Source organism: Ictalurus furcatus, chromosome 3 (assembly GCF_023375685.1).
Source record: "Ictalurus furcatus strain D&B chromosome 3, Billie_1.0, whole genome shotgun sequence".
In the NCBI taxonomy this organism is placed as follows: Eukaryota; Metazoa; Chordata; class Actinopteri; order Siluriformes; family Ictaluridae; genus Ictalurus; species Ictalurus furcatus.
Window position 1 is genome coordinate 18848047 of NC_071257.1, and position 17907 is coordinate 18865953.

A 17907-nucleotide genomic window follows, 5' to 3' on the forward strand; every position below is an offset into this window, starting at 1 on the left:
GGGTATCTCCATAGTGATGAAACATGAAAGCAGCAGGCACAGAAGGGTTCACACTAGAGCTCTAGTCATCTAATGGCAAGCTCTGAAATGAGCACCATGAAGTCTTGGTTTAAAAAAAAAGGCAAGACACAATAGGGAAGGAATGTGGAGTGGGCTTTTGGGCTTTAGGGCATCCAGGTGAGAAACAGAAAGCAATATAGAAATGATCAACAGATATGTGATATGTGAAGAAACCCATACTTAATGTCCTGAGATAAACATGATTACATCATGATTTTTCATGTATAACTCCAACAAGGTGGCTTTATGTGCAGCTCACTTAAAGCATGTGTATATTTCACAACTGTAGTTTTCAGTCTGAACTTGGCCCTGGGAGATAATGCTACATTTGGAGCAAAAGAGAGATAATTAGACTTCCCAACAAGAGGAGGAGCCACATTGTACATTCATTTGTTAATTCACCTTCAGTAACCATTTTATCCTGGCCAGTGCAGGGCAGGGATACACCCTGGAAGGCCAGTCAATTGCAAGGCATCACACACGTCCATTCATTAACACACAAGGGGAATTTATCACAGCCAGTCCACCTACTTGCATGCTTTTGGGAAGGGGGATTAAACTGGAGAACCTGGAAGAAAGCTGAATGGACATGCACAAAAACTCCACACATCCAGTAACCTGAGGATTGAATGAGGGACCCTGGATCTCTGGATCTCTGAGACGTCAATGCTACCTGTTGTGCCACCAGTTGTAAACACACATTTTGGACTAACTGAACATATAACACACATATTACAGTGCCTTAAAAGAAATGGTTTAACCAACAATGAAATTTAATGCAGGAAATATGTGATATTTTTAATTAGCATTATAACTTCGGGTCCCCAATTCATTAATCAAGTTTTGTATGTTCTCACCATGTTAGATGGACTGGTTATGCTAAATTGCCCTTTGTGTAAATGTGTGTGCAAGGTGCCTTGCAAGGGACCCATTCAGGGAGTGACCTCACCTCGTACCAAGTCTTCCCAGTATAGAACTCCAGATTCACTGCAACCCTGATTAGGATAATATGGTTACTGAGGATGAATTAATGACTGAACAAATGAATGAAAGAAAATCAGGTTACATTCCATTCATGTAGGAATTCTGATTCCCAATGTATCCATATGCTTTTTTAAAATAATAATAAATGTGGGTGATCTATACACCAGAATTGAGAATTCTCTGATGCAAAGTTCAGTTACATTTGGCTTATCAGCTTCTCTTTTGAATATGATCTGAGTAAACAACTAAATATGACAAATCCCCTATACCATGTCTGGCTTCTGGTTAATCTGATTTTTTTTGTGTGTGTTCACAGAGCCCAATTCAACTAAATAACAAATGCACTCATATCTTACCCATTCTGACTCTTTGATGTATAAGATGTATAAATCAAAATGCCTTTATGATGGTTTTCAGGTTTAAGTTGCTGAGTATGCATAAAGACATACATAAGATGCTATGCGATGTTCAGCCTGGAGCTATCATTAGTGCAAAACTGACCAACACAGAAACATTACACATGAGCCAGCTGTTCTTTTAGGAGCTCATATTAAGCAGCTGCTGATTCAACTTCCCCTGAATTTTATCAGCTAAATGTAGCTTATCTGATGTGCAAACATACACACACACACATTCATCAGCCACAGCTCCGTGGACAAGAAAAAAATTACTAGTAGCTTTCATCTCATGGAGACAAAAGGTCCTCGATGGGCTAAAGCTCGCTTGCATACCCAATGAGCTGAGACGCGTGAGAACTTGATCCGCCTGGGCTCGCTGCCCACACCACAGAACAGCAAACCACTGAGCCACAGGTGAATGGCAGAGTTGGCCAAGTGAACAGAAGCCTCAAGCACTGCACAAGATCAGCAACGGCAGTGAACTGTGGCAACGCCTCTTAAAGAAGTCCAGACAGGAGAATGCGGAGAGCTTGGCCATCATCCAGCACTCAACCCAGTTGCCAAATGCATAACAATGTCCAACTGACAGGAATAGAGAGAAATGTAGCAGGTACATTTAAAGAAGTATTTTGCCTATAATATATAAATAGACTCCTGTTCTCTATTTCATCATTTGTGGGACATAGTGTATGGAGTTCATGTGTGTTGCTAATGGAAACACAGAAGACGATGAAAGGATGGGAGTGAGGGAGGGTTTGTGTGCATACTGTGTGAATTATGTGATAGCAAAGAGAGAAAAGGAGGAATAAGTGGCTTTGACATTCTCTTAATTCAGAATCTGGTGCTCTCATGTTTCAACATGCGGATCTTGGCAATCCCTTTGGCCCCTCGGTACCCGTACCCCTGGTGCTGCTCCTCCAGTCACCGAGCACTGCTGCCAGATGCGGAGCTGCCACTGGAACTGGAGCTGGAAGAGCTACGATCCTCAAAGACAGAGATTTCTATCTGAACCATCACAGTCAACGGTTATAACAGCACATACAGAATTCTTTGAACAGTCCCAAATGCTGAATGCACATCATATGCAATAACATTCTTTTAATCATTTGCATTACACTGGGTGATTAATATGTGTTATGGACAGATTTATTATTGAGGCATTTCACTCATTGCCTAAATGACTGAATATAAATAAGAAATATAGCACAACAGAGTATGCTGTTATAGGAGAAGAATCCTAGCAGGGTTGGTGTGATGTGGCCCAACACAGTTTTATTCTACCTATACAACCATTTTTGCGAGTTGCTTTCGATTATATTTATTAGCAACATGTCGTGTTTTAACCAGTTATAATGACATTTAATGTCATGGAACGTCTGCAAGACCAGCTATTGCTATCATTTACAGTCGCTATTGGTATCATTTACAGTCATTCTCTGTTTGAGGTTTCAAAGTCCTGTGATGAGTTGTTGGTGGTCAGTGTGGAAAGACATACTCCAGACAGTAGGAATTGTGGATAGACACAGTGACATTGTCAGGCATGTTTGATTGTCCATTTGAGATACTGTCATATCCTAATACAAAATCACCCCTGTTACAAAGAATAGATTAGAGAACTGTACCTAGAGACATGTGACCAAAACCTAAGCTACATTAGTAGGAAGACTCTGGTTTACACATCACATTGTAAAGGAGCAAATTCAGATCAAAGTAGACCTTTGATCTGATTCAGATAAAGGCAGACCTAGTTTAATTTTTCATTTTCTGATTGTCCAACTAAATAGGGGTGTAATATTTGAATAATTGCATAAATGTTTAACATTTAAGTTGTTCACATCTTCTGTTGGGAGTACTACTGTCTCAGCACAAAACTCAACATGCCTCAAAGGCATCTGAGACTGGATGACTACCAAAGACTGCTTATTTAATTCAATCAAGAGCCTCTGGGTAATCATGTGATCTAAAGGTCTTGGAGATTTGCACTGCATATCATCAGGAGTTTCAGGTATTCATTATACCACGGCTAGACTCCTGTAACTCTCTCTGCTTCCCCTATCAGCTTACACTGTTAAAATATTGCTGAGGATTCAAAATGTAACAGCATGTCTGGTCTTCAATCAACCAAATGTACATATTACATCCTTTTCATCTCAGTCCACTGGCTCACAGAAGCTGCTTGCATAAAATTCAAGTCTTTGATCCCGTCTTTGAGATAGCCATCTATATAAAGGATACCACTCTCATGCCCCTCTCAATAGGGTCAGTGATAAGAAGTCCTCGGGGTGCATAGATGTTCTCATTCTGCTCCTGAATATACATGGAGATCTTTTTTAAGACCTGCATAGTGACAGAGAAAATGGAAGGACATGATAAATGAGTTGACTAAATCACACAATAGAGATCATTTAGAGGAAAATATCTCCCTGGAAGATGTGAGGCTTTCAGCCTGATATGGTTTCCATGGAGCTCTGGAGCGATAAAACATTTATGATGCACACATGCACTACATACTCCTATACGTACTCCTTTTTTCACTTCATCACATAATCAATTATAATCCTATCAAGGAGTGTGACAATAGTTATAGCTCTGGTAAAAATGCCGGTTATAACTTTTAGGAGTTATTTTTAGCCATATTTCCAAGAAGAACTGTATGCATTTTTTGTACATTTAGCACTATTTTAAACATCACTAAAGCCTAAAAAGGGCTTGGGTTAATGTCTGTGTGGAGTTTCGTATGTTCTCCTTGTGTTTGTACACGTTTTCTCTGAGTTCTCTGGTTTCCACTCACTGTCCAGAAACATGCAGGTAGGCAGATTGGCTATGCTAACTTACCCACAGGCGTGAAAAGTGTGTATTGTGCCCTGAAATAAACTGGCATTTATGAGGTGCTGCCTTCTATATAAACCATGTGAACTTGAACTTTGTTGTGAAGTGTTTAGTTTGTGTAGTTTAGTTGGTGTTTGCCTGCGAATTGTCTTTGCCTCTTGCCTAGTGCTCTTGTTTTGGTGTAACTTCTGATGATTGATATTTTGTACTGCCTTATGGCCTTGAACCATGATAAGCTCCGGATCCATCCTGACGAGCATAAAGTGAAGATGAATGAATGAATGATGAATATAGCCTAATGAGGGCTTGAAAACTTTAGCTAAAAAATTAGATTTTGCAAATAAATATTGCATCAGTTGCCTGCCTGTTGCTTTCCCACTGAGATGAAACTATGTGCCTTTTCACTCTACATAATCAGTTGTGAAAGAAAGCAAGGTGCTTCTGTGAATGTGCAGAGCAAAGACATTATAAACTGATCTAATGAGTTTAATGAGCATGAACTGATATCAGCTAGATTAAAGGATTTGCCATATGCAAATGAGTCTGTCAACTACAGATTCATAATGAGCATGGTGATGTACATCTGAGCTTTGTCCAAAGCGTCCAACTAAAAGAATTAATGTCACCTGATTCTTTTGTTATAATTACCTAATTTTATATATATATATATAAACTCCATGAGATTCTTGTAACTTTTATAAAGCTCCTATGTCAAATAATTTTCTGTGTGAAAAGTCTACTGTTTTGAAATACACCATAGTATTTTTTTAGCCAGTATGTTTGTTAGACTTTTAAAAACATCTCATGCAGATGAAAAAAACATTCTACAGAAAATTGCTTTTTAAATCTTATTATTTACTTTTTAAAATATTTAAGTCCTACTTGAAATGAGATCTGATCAATTTTCTCATATATTTCTGCTTCTGCTGTTCTGAAGTTTGTTTCAAATAAAGATTATTTTTTTGCCAGTATAAAATGAGACATTATGCTTTACTCATGTGTCTCTGGAAACTCGATCAAATTAAATGCTTATGTTAATCTTCCTCTATCCTCTTATTAAGTTTTGAAGTTTAGGAGAAAGAACTCAGACATCTGTGATCTGTAATTAATACAATATTGCAAGTGATCTTAAGCATCGTTGATCTTTTATACATTAAAATGACTCATTCTATTTCTTAGTTCCTTGGCATGGACCCAATTGTTTGTCTTTGATGAGGAAAATGCTTATCAGGGTAGCTTTGGGCATACGTGCCATCCTTCCAAGTCTATTCATGTGTGGCCTTCTGTCAGCTGAGGCAGCAGACAAGAATATTCTTCCTGGGTGGCAGTTTATCATAGTTTATTTCTAAAGTGGGTTTGTTAAACAATGTTCTGCACAGGTTAATGAGATTCAACTGATGTGAAAATCAGAACAAACATAAACAAGACTGCTTCTGTTAGTTCTAAGCAAGAAAGAAGAGATAAAAGAAAGAGGATAAAAAAGAACCTGGGCTTGTAGGAACATTGTGTTTATTTCATTTCTATTTCATGTGAATAAGGGCCAGGTAAAGCATAACTGGACAGGTTAATTAGGTGCCTTTTAGAATCGGCCATGGCACAGAACTCAGAAATTCAGGTGCAGTCACTGACAAACAGGTGCAAGCACTTCAGTATGTAGTCACAATGTGAACATGTAGGTAAATGGATGCATTTGTAAGCATGGCGGAGCCGAGTACATCAAACATCAGAACATCTTTTGACGTGCATTCATAAACAATTTCCGTCTGTTCCTCTGAATAGTTGTTTGGTCACACTTGAATGAGGTAGCACGTCAAAACTGAATACAAAATCATTGCAAGTTCTGGATGACTGCGGTTTCTCTTTCATCAAAGCTGGCTATGTGTAAGGACTTGAGCATAAAGATGGTAACTGCTGATTCTGGAGTAAATGGGTTAAAGGAAGAACATCTCAATACCTTCTCATATCGTGTCTCCATGCAGAGGAATATAATGTAAGCTGACACACAGGCCAAGCAGCCCTCCAGGTAAGACTGACCGCTGATCTTCTCTGCCTCTGCGTAGTAGCTATTGAGAGTCTTCACAGTGTCCTCAAACAGCGTCCGCTCAATCTACAAAAACATCAAGTCCATGCAATAAACAAATAACTAACTAACTAACTAACTAACTAACTAACTAAATAAATAAATACTCACTGGCACAACCTCTTGAGCATGCTGGTAAATTTACAAATGTCTGCTGATTTCATATATACCAAAATGGTCATCAAAAAAAACAAAAAAAAAACTGCACACCCATTTCTGCAATAATTTTTGTTCACACAAACTGGTATCTATAACTCTTCCCAAGCAGCACTTTTGTGCACTTCTGTCTGTGTGTGGATCATTTATCATCTTTGTCATATTTTATGAATACTTCAGTGATTTTACTCCAGTGTCGACATGTGTAAAAGTCATCTAGCTTGTAAATGTCATTAATCTTTGCTTTAGTTGCTACAGTTGAGATACTATTAGACATTTAAAAGACAAGTATCCTCCCTTGAAGGCATCAAGTTTCTCATATAAATATAGAGAGTGTGATACACTAATCACTTACTAGTATTTCTGAAAGATTGGTCTTCATATTTCTCTCACTGCCTAAAATGTATGGGAGGCACAAATCTGCAAAGTATGTAGTAAATTAACAGTCTAGCATAATGGGTGATTTCATGATTGGGGTACTACGTAGCCATTGTAAATAAATTCATCTTCATTATTATTTTCAAACCATTCATATAACCTTTCAAAAAAAGGTGTTAACTATCTAATTTTTACAGTTTTGGCTGCATTTTGGTCTTGTAACCGGGTTGATTAATAACAACTGGTTAAGATGTTGAACTACTGATCAGAAAGTCGTGAGTTCATATCCCAGCACTGCCAAGCTGCCACTGCTGCGCCCTTGAACAAGGCCCCAAACCCTCAACTGCTCAGTTGTATAAATGAAATAAATGTTAGTGGGTGTCTGCCAAATGCCAAGAATGTAAATCAATGTGCATTGTTCATAACCTATAATGGATGACTCATGGAAAAGTTTCAAGTATAAGACGTTAAATGGATATGCAAATATTAATTTAAAAACAATGAGATTTTTGAAGTATTTTAATAATTTAAATTTTACAATTAATTCAATTCAATTTATTTGTATAGCACTTATAACAATGGAAATAGTCAAAAAGCAGCTTTACAGTAATATATACATTCAGGATATAAATTTTAAATTTATCCCTAATGAGCAAGCCAGAGGTGATGGTGGCAAAGAAAAACTCCTCAAGATGATGAGGATTTGTGCACTGGATCGTGCAATCATAACTAATTCCCTTATATAACTGTGTGCAATATAGTCAAAAAGTGCACTTGTGTAACGAGGCATAATGTCTATTTTGTTGAAGTTATCAACAATTCACTGATGGAGACTTATTTCAAGAAAGATATTGTGGGCTCAGACTGGCAAAATTGCAGTTTTCTAAGTGCTTTTTAATAAAAAAAAAAAAAAAAAAAACGTTTTAAGTTCTTATATCTAGCAATGCACATGGGTTGCTGAAGAATAATTTTACTTATGTTTAAAAAGTGTTTTTTTTTTATTTACCTTTATTTCACTTGCATATTTGTAAATATTTGACACAAATGGCACCTCAATTATGTAATCACGCTTATAGTTACCTCTAGGATCTACCCACCCTGCTGTTGAGTTCTGCTGGAAGTTTGGTGAGGAACTTGCAAACGGTGCCCTCGGTGTAGTCCCTCTGAATGAACACCTTGGTGACTAGTGAGGCACTATGCCTCAGATCCTGAAGGTTTTGGAGCTACAACATAAGATAAAATACACATTTATTACACACAAAGTATAAATCATGATTCATATCTCTGGAATTTTTACATTTGCACAAGGAAGAATTATAAATGCTTTCACTTGGAGTGTTTATTGCAATTCACAATAGTTTTAGGGGTTTCTGAGGGAAATCAGAGCATTAATCAATTTTCATAATGGAGAGCCTAAAACACTCACTGAATTATAGACCTACAGTGTGTATTAAAAGCTGCTTGGATAAAGCATACGCACCACGTATATACTGTAGGTGTGGGGAGATAAATTATTTTTTTGTCCATTTACCAGAACACAATATTTACCTTTTCCTCCTTCTAGACAGAACAGGATGTAGCAGAAACCTAATATTTCGGCATTAAATTATTCTAACAGCAGTGGCTGCAGGCAGATTTGAATAATTCCATAAATTAGGTAACTGTCTGGACTTTAAGTCTACACTGTCTCATTCCCAACAGTGAACATCTCACGCTGTGCATATTATAGCATTCAACTGTACTAAAGAATGGAGAGAGAGAAAAAAAAACAACTAATGTGATGTAAATAGTGTATCTGGTGCTCTGGTTCTTATATATTAAAAATACTTATTATCATTGATTCAGTACAGATTTTCAAACTTGAATTTGATATTTTCTTGATCAAAACTGTTCCATATTCATTGTTAAAATATAAAACAAAGCTGCAGAGCATCATATGCTCAACTTATGATGATGGTGATGAGAACCAATTTAAGCTACACATAAGTTCTTAGTTGCAGTTTTAGTACTACAAGTGAAATGAGCTCAATGGCTTGCTAAAGCCCAGCTATAAAATCTCTACACAGCCCTACGGAAATTTTATGAAATCGTTTAATGAGTCAGCTGAAAGCTTGCCAAAATGAATTCTTCCATTAGGCCAGGATTCTCTCCATGTAATGTCTGTAGTCCAAATCAACTTAATGGATCATATAAAGAAATTATTTTTTAATAGTTGCCCAAATCAGATTAAACACACACTCAGCCATAAAACAAAAATTTATTTTCTAAAGACATGAAGTCATAAGAATAATTCTCGTACAGACAGTGGAGCAGCTTGTCTGTAGATAATGTTTACTTAAATAAATTGAGGTTATTCTATATGCCAACCCTGAATTATACTATTACAAATTAGATATTGAATCATTATTTATAGTTTCTCCTTGAGGCTGAAATTTGAAACACTGGTCAAAAGTCAAAACTTGCGACAAACAAGTGGCTCTGCAGGTTAGATGGCTTTGAGAGGCTGGTGTTTAAATGGACTGGCTATAAGGGTGCTTACAGACCACCCATTCACGAAACATTCAGCACCAAATAACAGACTGGCAATTTGAGTTCATGTTGAAGCCAACTGAGGGTAAAATGGCACTAACATTACATTCTTCACTTAGATCTGCTGCTGCCATCGCTCTTTGGGATTTACACTCAGTAACTGTAAATCCACAGAAGCCTCAGAACGGCCAACTCAGTACTGTTCTGTTAAAACTCTGGAAGGCACAAATGTTGGTCATGGACATTACAAATATAGAAGGGAATCTCTGTAGAGGAACAGAGTAGAGGGATCAAAAGCAGTAGTGAGCAACAGGGCCACTGACTGAATTTAAACAGGGCCGACTGATGCTACATATTGTAGCATTGACACACAGTTTGGTGTTTACTTCCTGGTTGGTTCCCCAGCTGTCAGTGGGCAGGAGTAAATGATGATGTTACTTAGTTCATCCCCCTCCTGATGTATCTGTTAGTGACTGGTTTTTACACATAATTATGCGTCATTTTGTGCTGCGTGCGTTTCTATGACTTCTCCCCTTCGCATCACTGCAGTTAGTAGATCTAGCTCTAGAAATTGTTAGAATTTATCAGTGCATGAAGGTTTATTAATAAAAGCACTATGCATAGAAAGAATATGCCTCAGAGTTGTGGGTTCTCACTTGAGCAGCCATTATAAGCCATTCTATGAAAACCATACAAAGTTGCACCCCTTAAGCTGAGCTTACAATTTTGTAGCCATTTAGACAGTTTTGCTTTCACTCATGATTTTTTAAAATCGTGGCTACAGTACATCATGAATTATGCAGTGTGAGATGTTAAACTATATCTGATAAATGCATTTCAGCGTTGTTTCCGTGGTCAGCACAATTTTCCGGCATGTCAGAAAACTTAATCAGATGCCATGTAGCATCAGAAGCCTTGTTAACACTGACAGTTAAAGTCTGTTTGTGACATTGCTGTCATCCGTGGTAATGTTGCTTGGTAACCGTATTCACATGTTGTAGACTTGTCTCTTGTGTTAATTGAACAGTGGCAGCAGGTGTATATATTATGTAGCTCACCATTTTCTTTCAGTGCATTAAACTGTGCAAAATCAGTGCTGCACATTTATCACCATTTTCAGACTAAGGTGACTTTTTGCACAGTGTGAGCACCTGTGTTGTGAGGTTTGATAATGATAATTAGTCACAGTAAAACTCCTTTCTTTGCATGGTCCAGCATGCCAATTGGGGTCAGCCATGATATGGCACCCCTGGAGCAGTGAGAGGGTTAAGGGTTGCTCAAGGATCCAACAGTGGCACCCAGGACTTGAACCTCCGACCTTCAGAGCCTTAACCGCTAAACCATCACTGCCTCCTGTTTCATACAGTGTGAACACCTTTCTGATGCAATGGAGTGAAACAGTTTGATGCCTAAATGACATGTCATGTATCATGCCATCCATCAGGTGCAAGAATCTTTTCCACTACTAGATACACATATTTGTGCATGTTTGCGTCGGCTCCTTTAAAATTTAACTATTGGGTAGCCTTCATTAGTCTTATTATTTCCTCTGAATAAACTTAATCAAACAATTATTGCTCATGAAGCTAATTCAAAGTACGCAAAATTCCCCACATGCAGAGTAATGTATCCTCACAGTACAGCCTAATGAATTCAATAATCATGCAGCGGTTATAGTGCTCTCTGACTCTGTACCATAACAGTGGAGGAAAATCTAGGACAACTTCTTTTTACTAATATAAAAAGAATTAACTGATGATGCAGAAGAATCCCAAAAACATGGACAGCTGTCTATCAAGAAGAGAATTTATAAATGAAATGATAAGGAAGTACACAGAACTAGAATTAGAAACAACTTAGTGCATTTCACAGTGAATGTAAGATTAACCAATGGACCAAAGGAGGAAACATTTGGTGCATATAAATGATGCACTGAAATATGCATGATAACGATGCGGTGCACTGCAGAATGTGAGACATAAAGGCATCGTTGGCATGAACATAATGTAAGACAACAAGATCATAACAAGCCTAAAGCCAGAGTGTGACAGTATTGTTTATGACAGTTGAGCATTTTTCTGACAAATGTCCACTTGCTTTGAGTTAAGAATGTATTTGAAGGCATGAATGCACACTTGAAGGCATGAATGTTCAATCATTCATCTTCACTAACTGCTTTATTCTGGTCAGGGTTGTGGTGGATCTGGAGCCTATTCCTGGAATACTGGGCATGAGACAGGGAATAGGGTGCCAATCCATTGCAGGGCACCATGCACACACTCATTCACACCTTGAGGCAATTTAGCTTCCAGCATGTTTTGGGAGGTGGAAGGAAACCAGAGCACCTTTAGGAAACCTGTGCATAGACATGGAGAACATGCAAACTCTGCATAAAACCTGAGCTCTGGATAAAATCAGGGATCCTGTGAGGTGGCAATGCTACCCACTATGCCACCATGCTGCCCTGCACACATTCTTAAATGCTTTGAATTTTGGCATAAAGCTAGATATACTGGAATCTGAGAAATGAAGATATAGATAGGCTGCATGGTGGTGCACTGGGTAACCTTGCCACCTCATAATTCGATCCTGAGCTTGAGTTATTGTCTGCACGGAATTTCATAGTTCCTCCCTGTGTTTGCTTCGGTTTCCTTCTGGTTATCTGGTTTTTTCCCACTGTCCAAAAACATGCAAGTGACACCAGTCCTCCAATGGACTGGTGTCACATCTGGGTTGAATTCTCCTGCCTTGGGCCCACCTGAAAAGGATAAAGTGGTTACAGAAGATGAATGAATGAATACATGATTGAATGAATGAACATAAAAATAAGTATGTGGACGTATAATCAGTCATCAGCAAGATCTCAAGCTGGAATGTACACTACATGTCCAAATATTTGTGGAGACATGATCCTCACACCTATATGTTGGCCCTCTTCATGTTTTCGCCAAAAAAGTTAGAAACACTTAATTGAATAGGATGTCTTTGTATGTTGCAATATTTAGATTTCCCTCCACTGGAACTAAGTGGCCAAAAAACATGTTCCAACATGACAATGCCCCTGTGCAAAAAGCGAGTACTATGAAAACAAGGCTTGCCAAGGGTAGAGCAGAAGATCTTGTGTGGACTGCACAGAGCCCTGAAAACTTTTATGCACCATATCTCAGAACAGCTTGTCTCTAAGACAGAACCTTATAAATCTAAAGACAACTTAATGATATGTTAGAATGGGGATTTAATTATCAGACACTTGTTTCATACTAAATATGGTGGAGGTGTGTTGCTATCAAATTCATACAGATACCTAAACATTATCACTTTGTTGCTTGATGATAACATGAGTAAAAACAGGTACTCAATAACATCTACAGGGTGTCCCAAAAGTCTCATATATATGGGACTATGTTTGCCAGCACCACGTCGGTTGTGCCTTCATCAGTGGATGTTTGTGGACGTCCACGTCTTGGTTTTGAAATTGTTAATAATTTGGCAACAGTGTTGTGTGTGATGTGCTTGCCATGTTTCATCACACTCAAGAATGTTTTCAATACGTTCTTCTTTTGTCATTCTTAAAGCTATCTGAAAAATTTTATATATGTCTTATATAAAATATGACATTTTGCTAAAAAGTGTTAATTTCCCCTATGTATGGAGACTCTTGGGACAACCTGACAACCAGGCATAAGATTTAGATGAACGGAATTTAAATTTCCATGCATGCTAGTGGTTGCTTACTTAATTATTTTATTCTTTCTGTATTGATTTTGTTTACAGGATATTTGTGACTTTCTCGTCCTGTATACATTTCATATACTCGCAGAAGGTTATATTAAACATCAGCACCATGACATCATGATCAGCGCTTCAGACAGGACTCCCAGCGGTGCTTCCGGTCATGTGATTAAAGTCAAGACAATAACAGGTGCGCTCTGTCTAAAAACTAAAGTGGAGTTTGACAGAATGAGTATAACTTCCTGGTGAATAAATAAATACATACATACATACATACATACATACATACATACATAAATGACTAGAAACTCTATTGCTGTTTGGATGTTAGAAACTAAACACACACGCAATGAAACCGCTGTCCACAGTGCTGACAGTTAAACCTAAAGAGTTCCTCAACCTTAGCCATGGAGAATGTTTAAACTAAGACAACTGCGTACAATTTTAATGTCCAACTTTATTTGAATTCATATATATATATATATATATATATATATATATATATATATATATATATATATATATATATAAAGCGGGTGCAGCTTATTCACGGCTGCACCCGCCGTTCCGTTAAATCACGTCAGCTCTGTCTGTTCAACATGATAAACTGTGCTGTTTATAATACATTCCAGCACGTACCTGCAACTTACTGCTATAAAGACCTGCCCTCTTTCAGCTTCACAGAAAATAATGAACAGAAAACGTTTCTCCTCAACCCTTAAGGTTTATCACGTACATACCAATACCAAAAGAAGCGAAGCATACAGGTGTAGCGCGCGTGTGTGTGTGTGTGTGATAAACAGCATCTTACCTCTGTCGCCATGTTGCCATGAAAAAGAGTCAGTGCTGCTCCACTCGCGTGAGGATCAGCAGAGTATTGAATCAGTCTCGCGCGCAGGGTTAAATCAAGACGGTGCGCGCGCACGCGCGTGTAGTTAGTGTCAGGCAAGGAAGGATAATTACAGCGTTTATTTTTGGTCCTCAAGGTAATATGTATATATATATACCAGTCCCTGCAGGATAACTGGTAGAAAAAACACAAGGCTACAAAGCGCAGTATATACAGTAAAAATCCCCACAGTTATTCTTCTTCTTCCTTCTCCTCTTCTTCCTCTTCTTCTCCTTCTCTCCTTTTTCTTCTTATTTTCCTTCTTCCTCTTCTTCCCCTTCTTCTTCTTCTTCCCCTTCTTATTCTTCTACTTCCTCTTGTTCTCCTTCTTCTTCCTGCTCTTCATCTTTTTCTTCTGCTTCTTTGTATTTTCTTCTTCTTCTTCTTCTTCTTCTTCTTCTTCTTCTTCTTCTTTTACTTCTTCTTCGTCTTCTTCTTGTTTTCGTCTTCTTTTTGTCTTTTTCTTATTATTATTCATCTTTTTTCTTCTTCATCATCTTTTTCTTCTTCTTCTTCTTTGTCTTTTTCTTCTTCATCATCTTTTTCTTCTTCCTCTTCATCTTTTTCTTCTTCTTCTTCTTTGTCTTTTTCTCCTTTGTCATCTTGTTCTTCTTATTCTTTTTTTCTTGTTCCTCGTCTTTTTCTACTTCTTCTTCTTCCTCTTTTTTCTTCTTCTTCATCTTTGTCTTCTTCTTCGTCGTCTTCTTCTTCTTCATCTTCTTCATGAGTGTGTTGAATTTACACATACAGTACTGAATTATCCTTTACAAAAATGGTTTATTCCCAGCTGGCCTTACTATAAATGTTCACTGAGCACTGAGGCTTTTGTTGTTTAGAAAATTCTTCTACCATCATGTGATTTGATTAGCTGGCCAAATCTTAATGTGAATGAATATCTGTGGCTTCTTACTAATTAAGCCTTAGTCTCAGTGGATGCAAGAAGCCACCTCTCCTTGATTCAGACATGACCTATGTGGAATTGTTGAGTAGTTGACAATGTAAGTTTCTTTCGCTTGCTTGTTTGTTTGATTTCAAGTATGATGTGTTTGATATTGTGCATGCTCTGAAGTCTAATTATGTGTAGATTTCTTTGATCATACATATTTATTGGATTTGTTAAAGCTGATTTCAGGTGTGTGATTTAAGACATGTTAAAGTGTGGGAATTACATTAATTGTTTCTCTTTGTGTATGGTTTTATTAGAAACCAACAATTACCAGCACTTGTCATCAATGGGAAATATCTACTCCTACATGTTGAAATAAATTGAGAAAAGAGACAGATGACTGAATGAGTTTTAATGGACCCACCTCTCTGGTAGCAACAGCCAAAGCAGCCTAAATTCCTTTTAATTTTGTATATGCTGTATAAAGAAATAATGAACTCCAAGTCATATAAAAACATCAGTTATGATGAATAATATTACCACATATGATTCCAGGCTACTTATAATTCAGCCTACTTTCATGTTTTTAGCACCAGAAATGAATACATTTATATGTGTGAAATTATGAAAAATGTTATACACCCAGGTACATAAATATTTGGACATTGACAAAGTTATTGCTATTTCAGCTCTCTGAATTGTATACAGTACAGTATATTGTATTTGACATTAAATAATGAATATGAACTGAAATGCAGATTTTCAGATTTAAAATGAGGGTACTTATATCCAGATTGCATGAACGCTGTAGGAATTACAGCACTTTATATATGTCCCCCACCCGCCCCCACCTTTTTTTAAGGCACCAAAAGTAAATGGACAGTTGGGTGCTCAACTGACTCATTGTTCCACTGAATTCTGAAATGTATATGACTGTATTATCTGCTCATATTCATCTACATGCTTCAAAAATCATTGGACGACACATCACACTGCAGATGGACAATAATCTGAAGCATATTTCGAAAGCACCCAAGACTTTTTTAAAACAAAGAAGTGTCCCAAGAAGACAGCTACAGTAAAGGCCTGGCAGTGTATCACCAGGGGAAAAAACCCAGCATCTGGTGATGTCTATGGGTTCCAGACAGGCAGTCATTATCTGTGAAGGATTTGCACCCAAGTATTAAAAATAAAAAATAAAATTATTAGATTGTTAATTTATTTATAAATTGTCATTGACAAACAACTTTGTTCTTCTTTTTTATTTTACATTTTATTTTTTGCATCTCATCCAGTACTGAATCAAGGTTATTGTTCCAGTCATTATATCATCTTTGACACAATCAAAGGTCAAGAGTATAATTGCTTTGAAAATAAAACCTACACCAAGCTAAATAACACCATTATGATTTAGCCATTGTCTGGGGGATCAAGTCATAAAACCATTCACACAATATCTATTTTTATCTGTAGTATATACTGAATGGAAACTGAATGAAATTAAATTTAAGAGAAAATAAAACTTGCAAAAATTTCTTGTCTGGTTACAGGCTGAATTCCTCCCAGAGTTTGCCATCCTGAGCATTATATCCACTGATGCTGCTTCATTTTAATGTCAAACAGATTTCACAACAGTTTCATCCCACTATGTATGTATTTTAAAGAGAAATTTCACACAGCACATGTTACATTTGTTGTACATTTATACTGACTCATAAATTAACTGCAACCAAGGGGCAGCATGTGTCTTGTTTGGCAGCATGTGTTTGAGGTGAGCGAGAGAGATGTCCTAGGCATTATGTAATGAATGACAGCAATTACTACTACAGGGTGTCCTAAAAGTCTCCATGCATGGAATATTTTGGCTAGCATGTCGGTTGTGCCTTCGTCAGTGGATATATATATATATATATATATATATATATATATATATATATATATATATATATATATATCAGCAAAGAAAAAAAGAAACGTCCCGTTTTCAGGAGACTGTATTATTTTAAAGATAATTTTGTAAAATCCAAATAAGCTTCACAGTTCTTTATTGGAGAGAGTTTAAACAATGTTTTTCATGCTTGTTCAATGAACCATAAACAATTATTGCACATGCACCTGTTTAACAGTCCTTAAGACACTAACAGTTTACAGGCTGTAGGCAATTAAGGTCAGAGTTACAATAACTTAGGACACTAAAGAGACCTGTCTACTGACTCTGAAAAACACCAGAAGAAAGATGCCTAGGGTTCCTGCTCACCTGCGTGAACATGCCATAGGCCTGCTGCAGGGAGGCATGAGGACTGCAGATTTGGCCAGAGCAATAAACTGCAATGTCTGTAATGTTAGACACCTAAGACAGTGCTACAGGGAGACAGTAAGGATAGCTGATCATCCTTGCAGTGAAAAATTACATGTAACAATGTATCCCCCCAGATATGATGGAGAACTTGCGAATGCCTTGGTGGAAGAGTGGAGTAACAACTCACAGCAAGAACTGACAAATCTGGTGCAATCTATGAGGATGAGATGCACTGTAGTTCTTAAAGCAGCTGGTGAACACACCAGAGACTGACTGTTACTTTTAATATTGACCCCCCACCCCCTTTGTTCAGGGACTCATTATTACATTTCTGTTCTACAAATGTCTGTGAAACGTGAGTATGTATGTATATATATATATATATATATATATATATATATATATATATATATATATATATATATATATATATAATGCACAAACAAACAAGCAAAAAAATAATGATAAATGGTATAGCAACTTTTGGCTCTGTAATTAGTTCTGTAATATAATATAATATAATATAATATAAACAGCATAGTGTCTTAAATTTTTTTGTTCCAAATGCGTAAATGAATAGCATTCATGAAAAAATAACTGTATGTATAAACTTTACACCCAGTGAATAACACTGCACTTGTGGCAGGAATTATTTTTAATAGAATGCAGAACACACACAAAGTGATT

The 17907-nt window shown here is 37.1% G+C and overlaps 1 protein-coding gene across 1 annotated transcript; it reads right to left on the reverse strand.

The window, feature by feature from the left end:
* Window positions 1-1179: 1179 nt before the first annotated feature.
* On the reverse strand, window positions 1180-13969 carry golga7bb (golgin A7 family, member Bb). The gene is made up of 5 exons (XM_053620177.1): window positions 13958-13969; window positions 7983-8108; window positions 6226-6378; window positions 3678-3779; window positions 1180-2447 (listed from the first exon to the last, which is right to left on the reverse strand). The coding sequence occupies exons 1-5, from the start codon at window positions 13967-13969 to the stop codon at window positions 2364-2366; spliced, it is 477 nt and encodes a 158-aa protein (XP_053476152.1). The 3' UTR covers window positions 1180-2363.
* Window positions 13970-17907: the final 3938 nt, after the last annotated feature.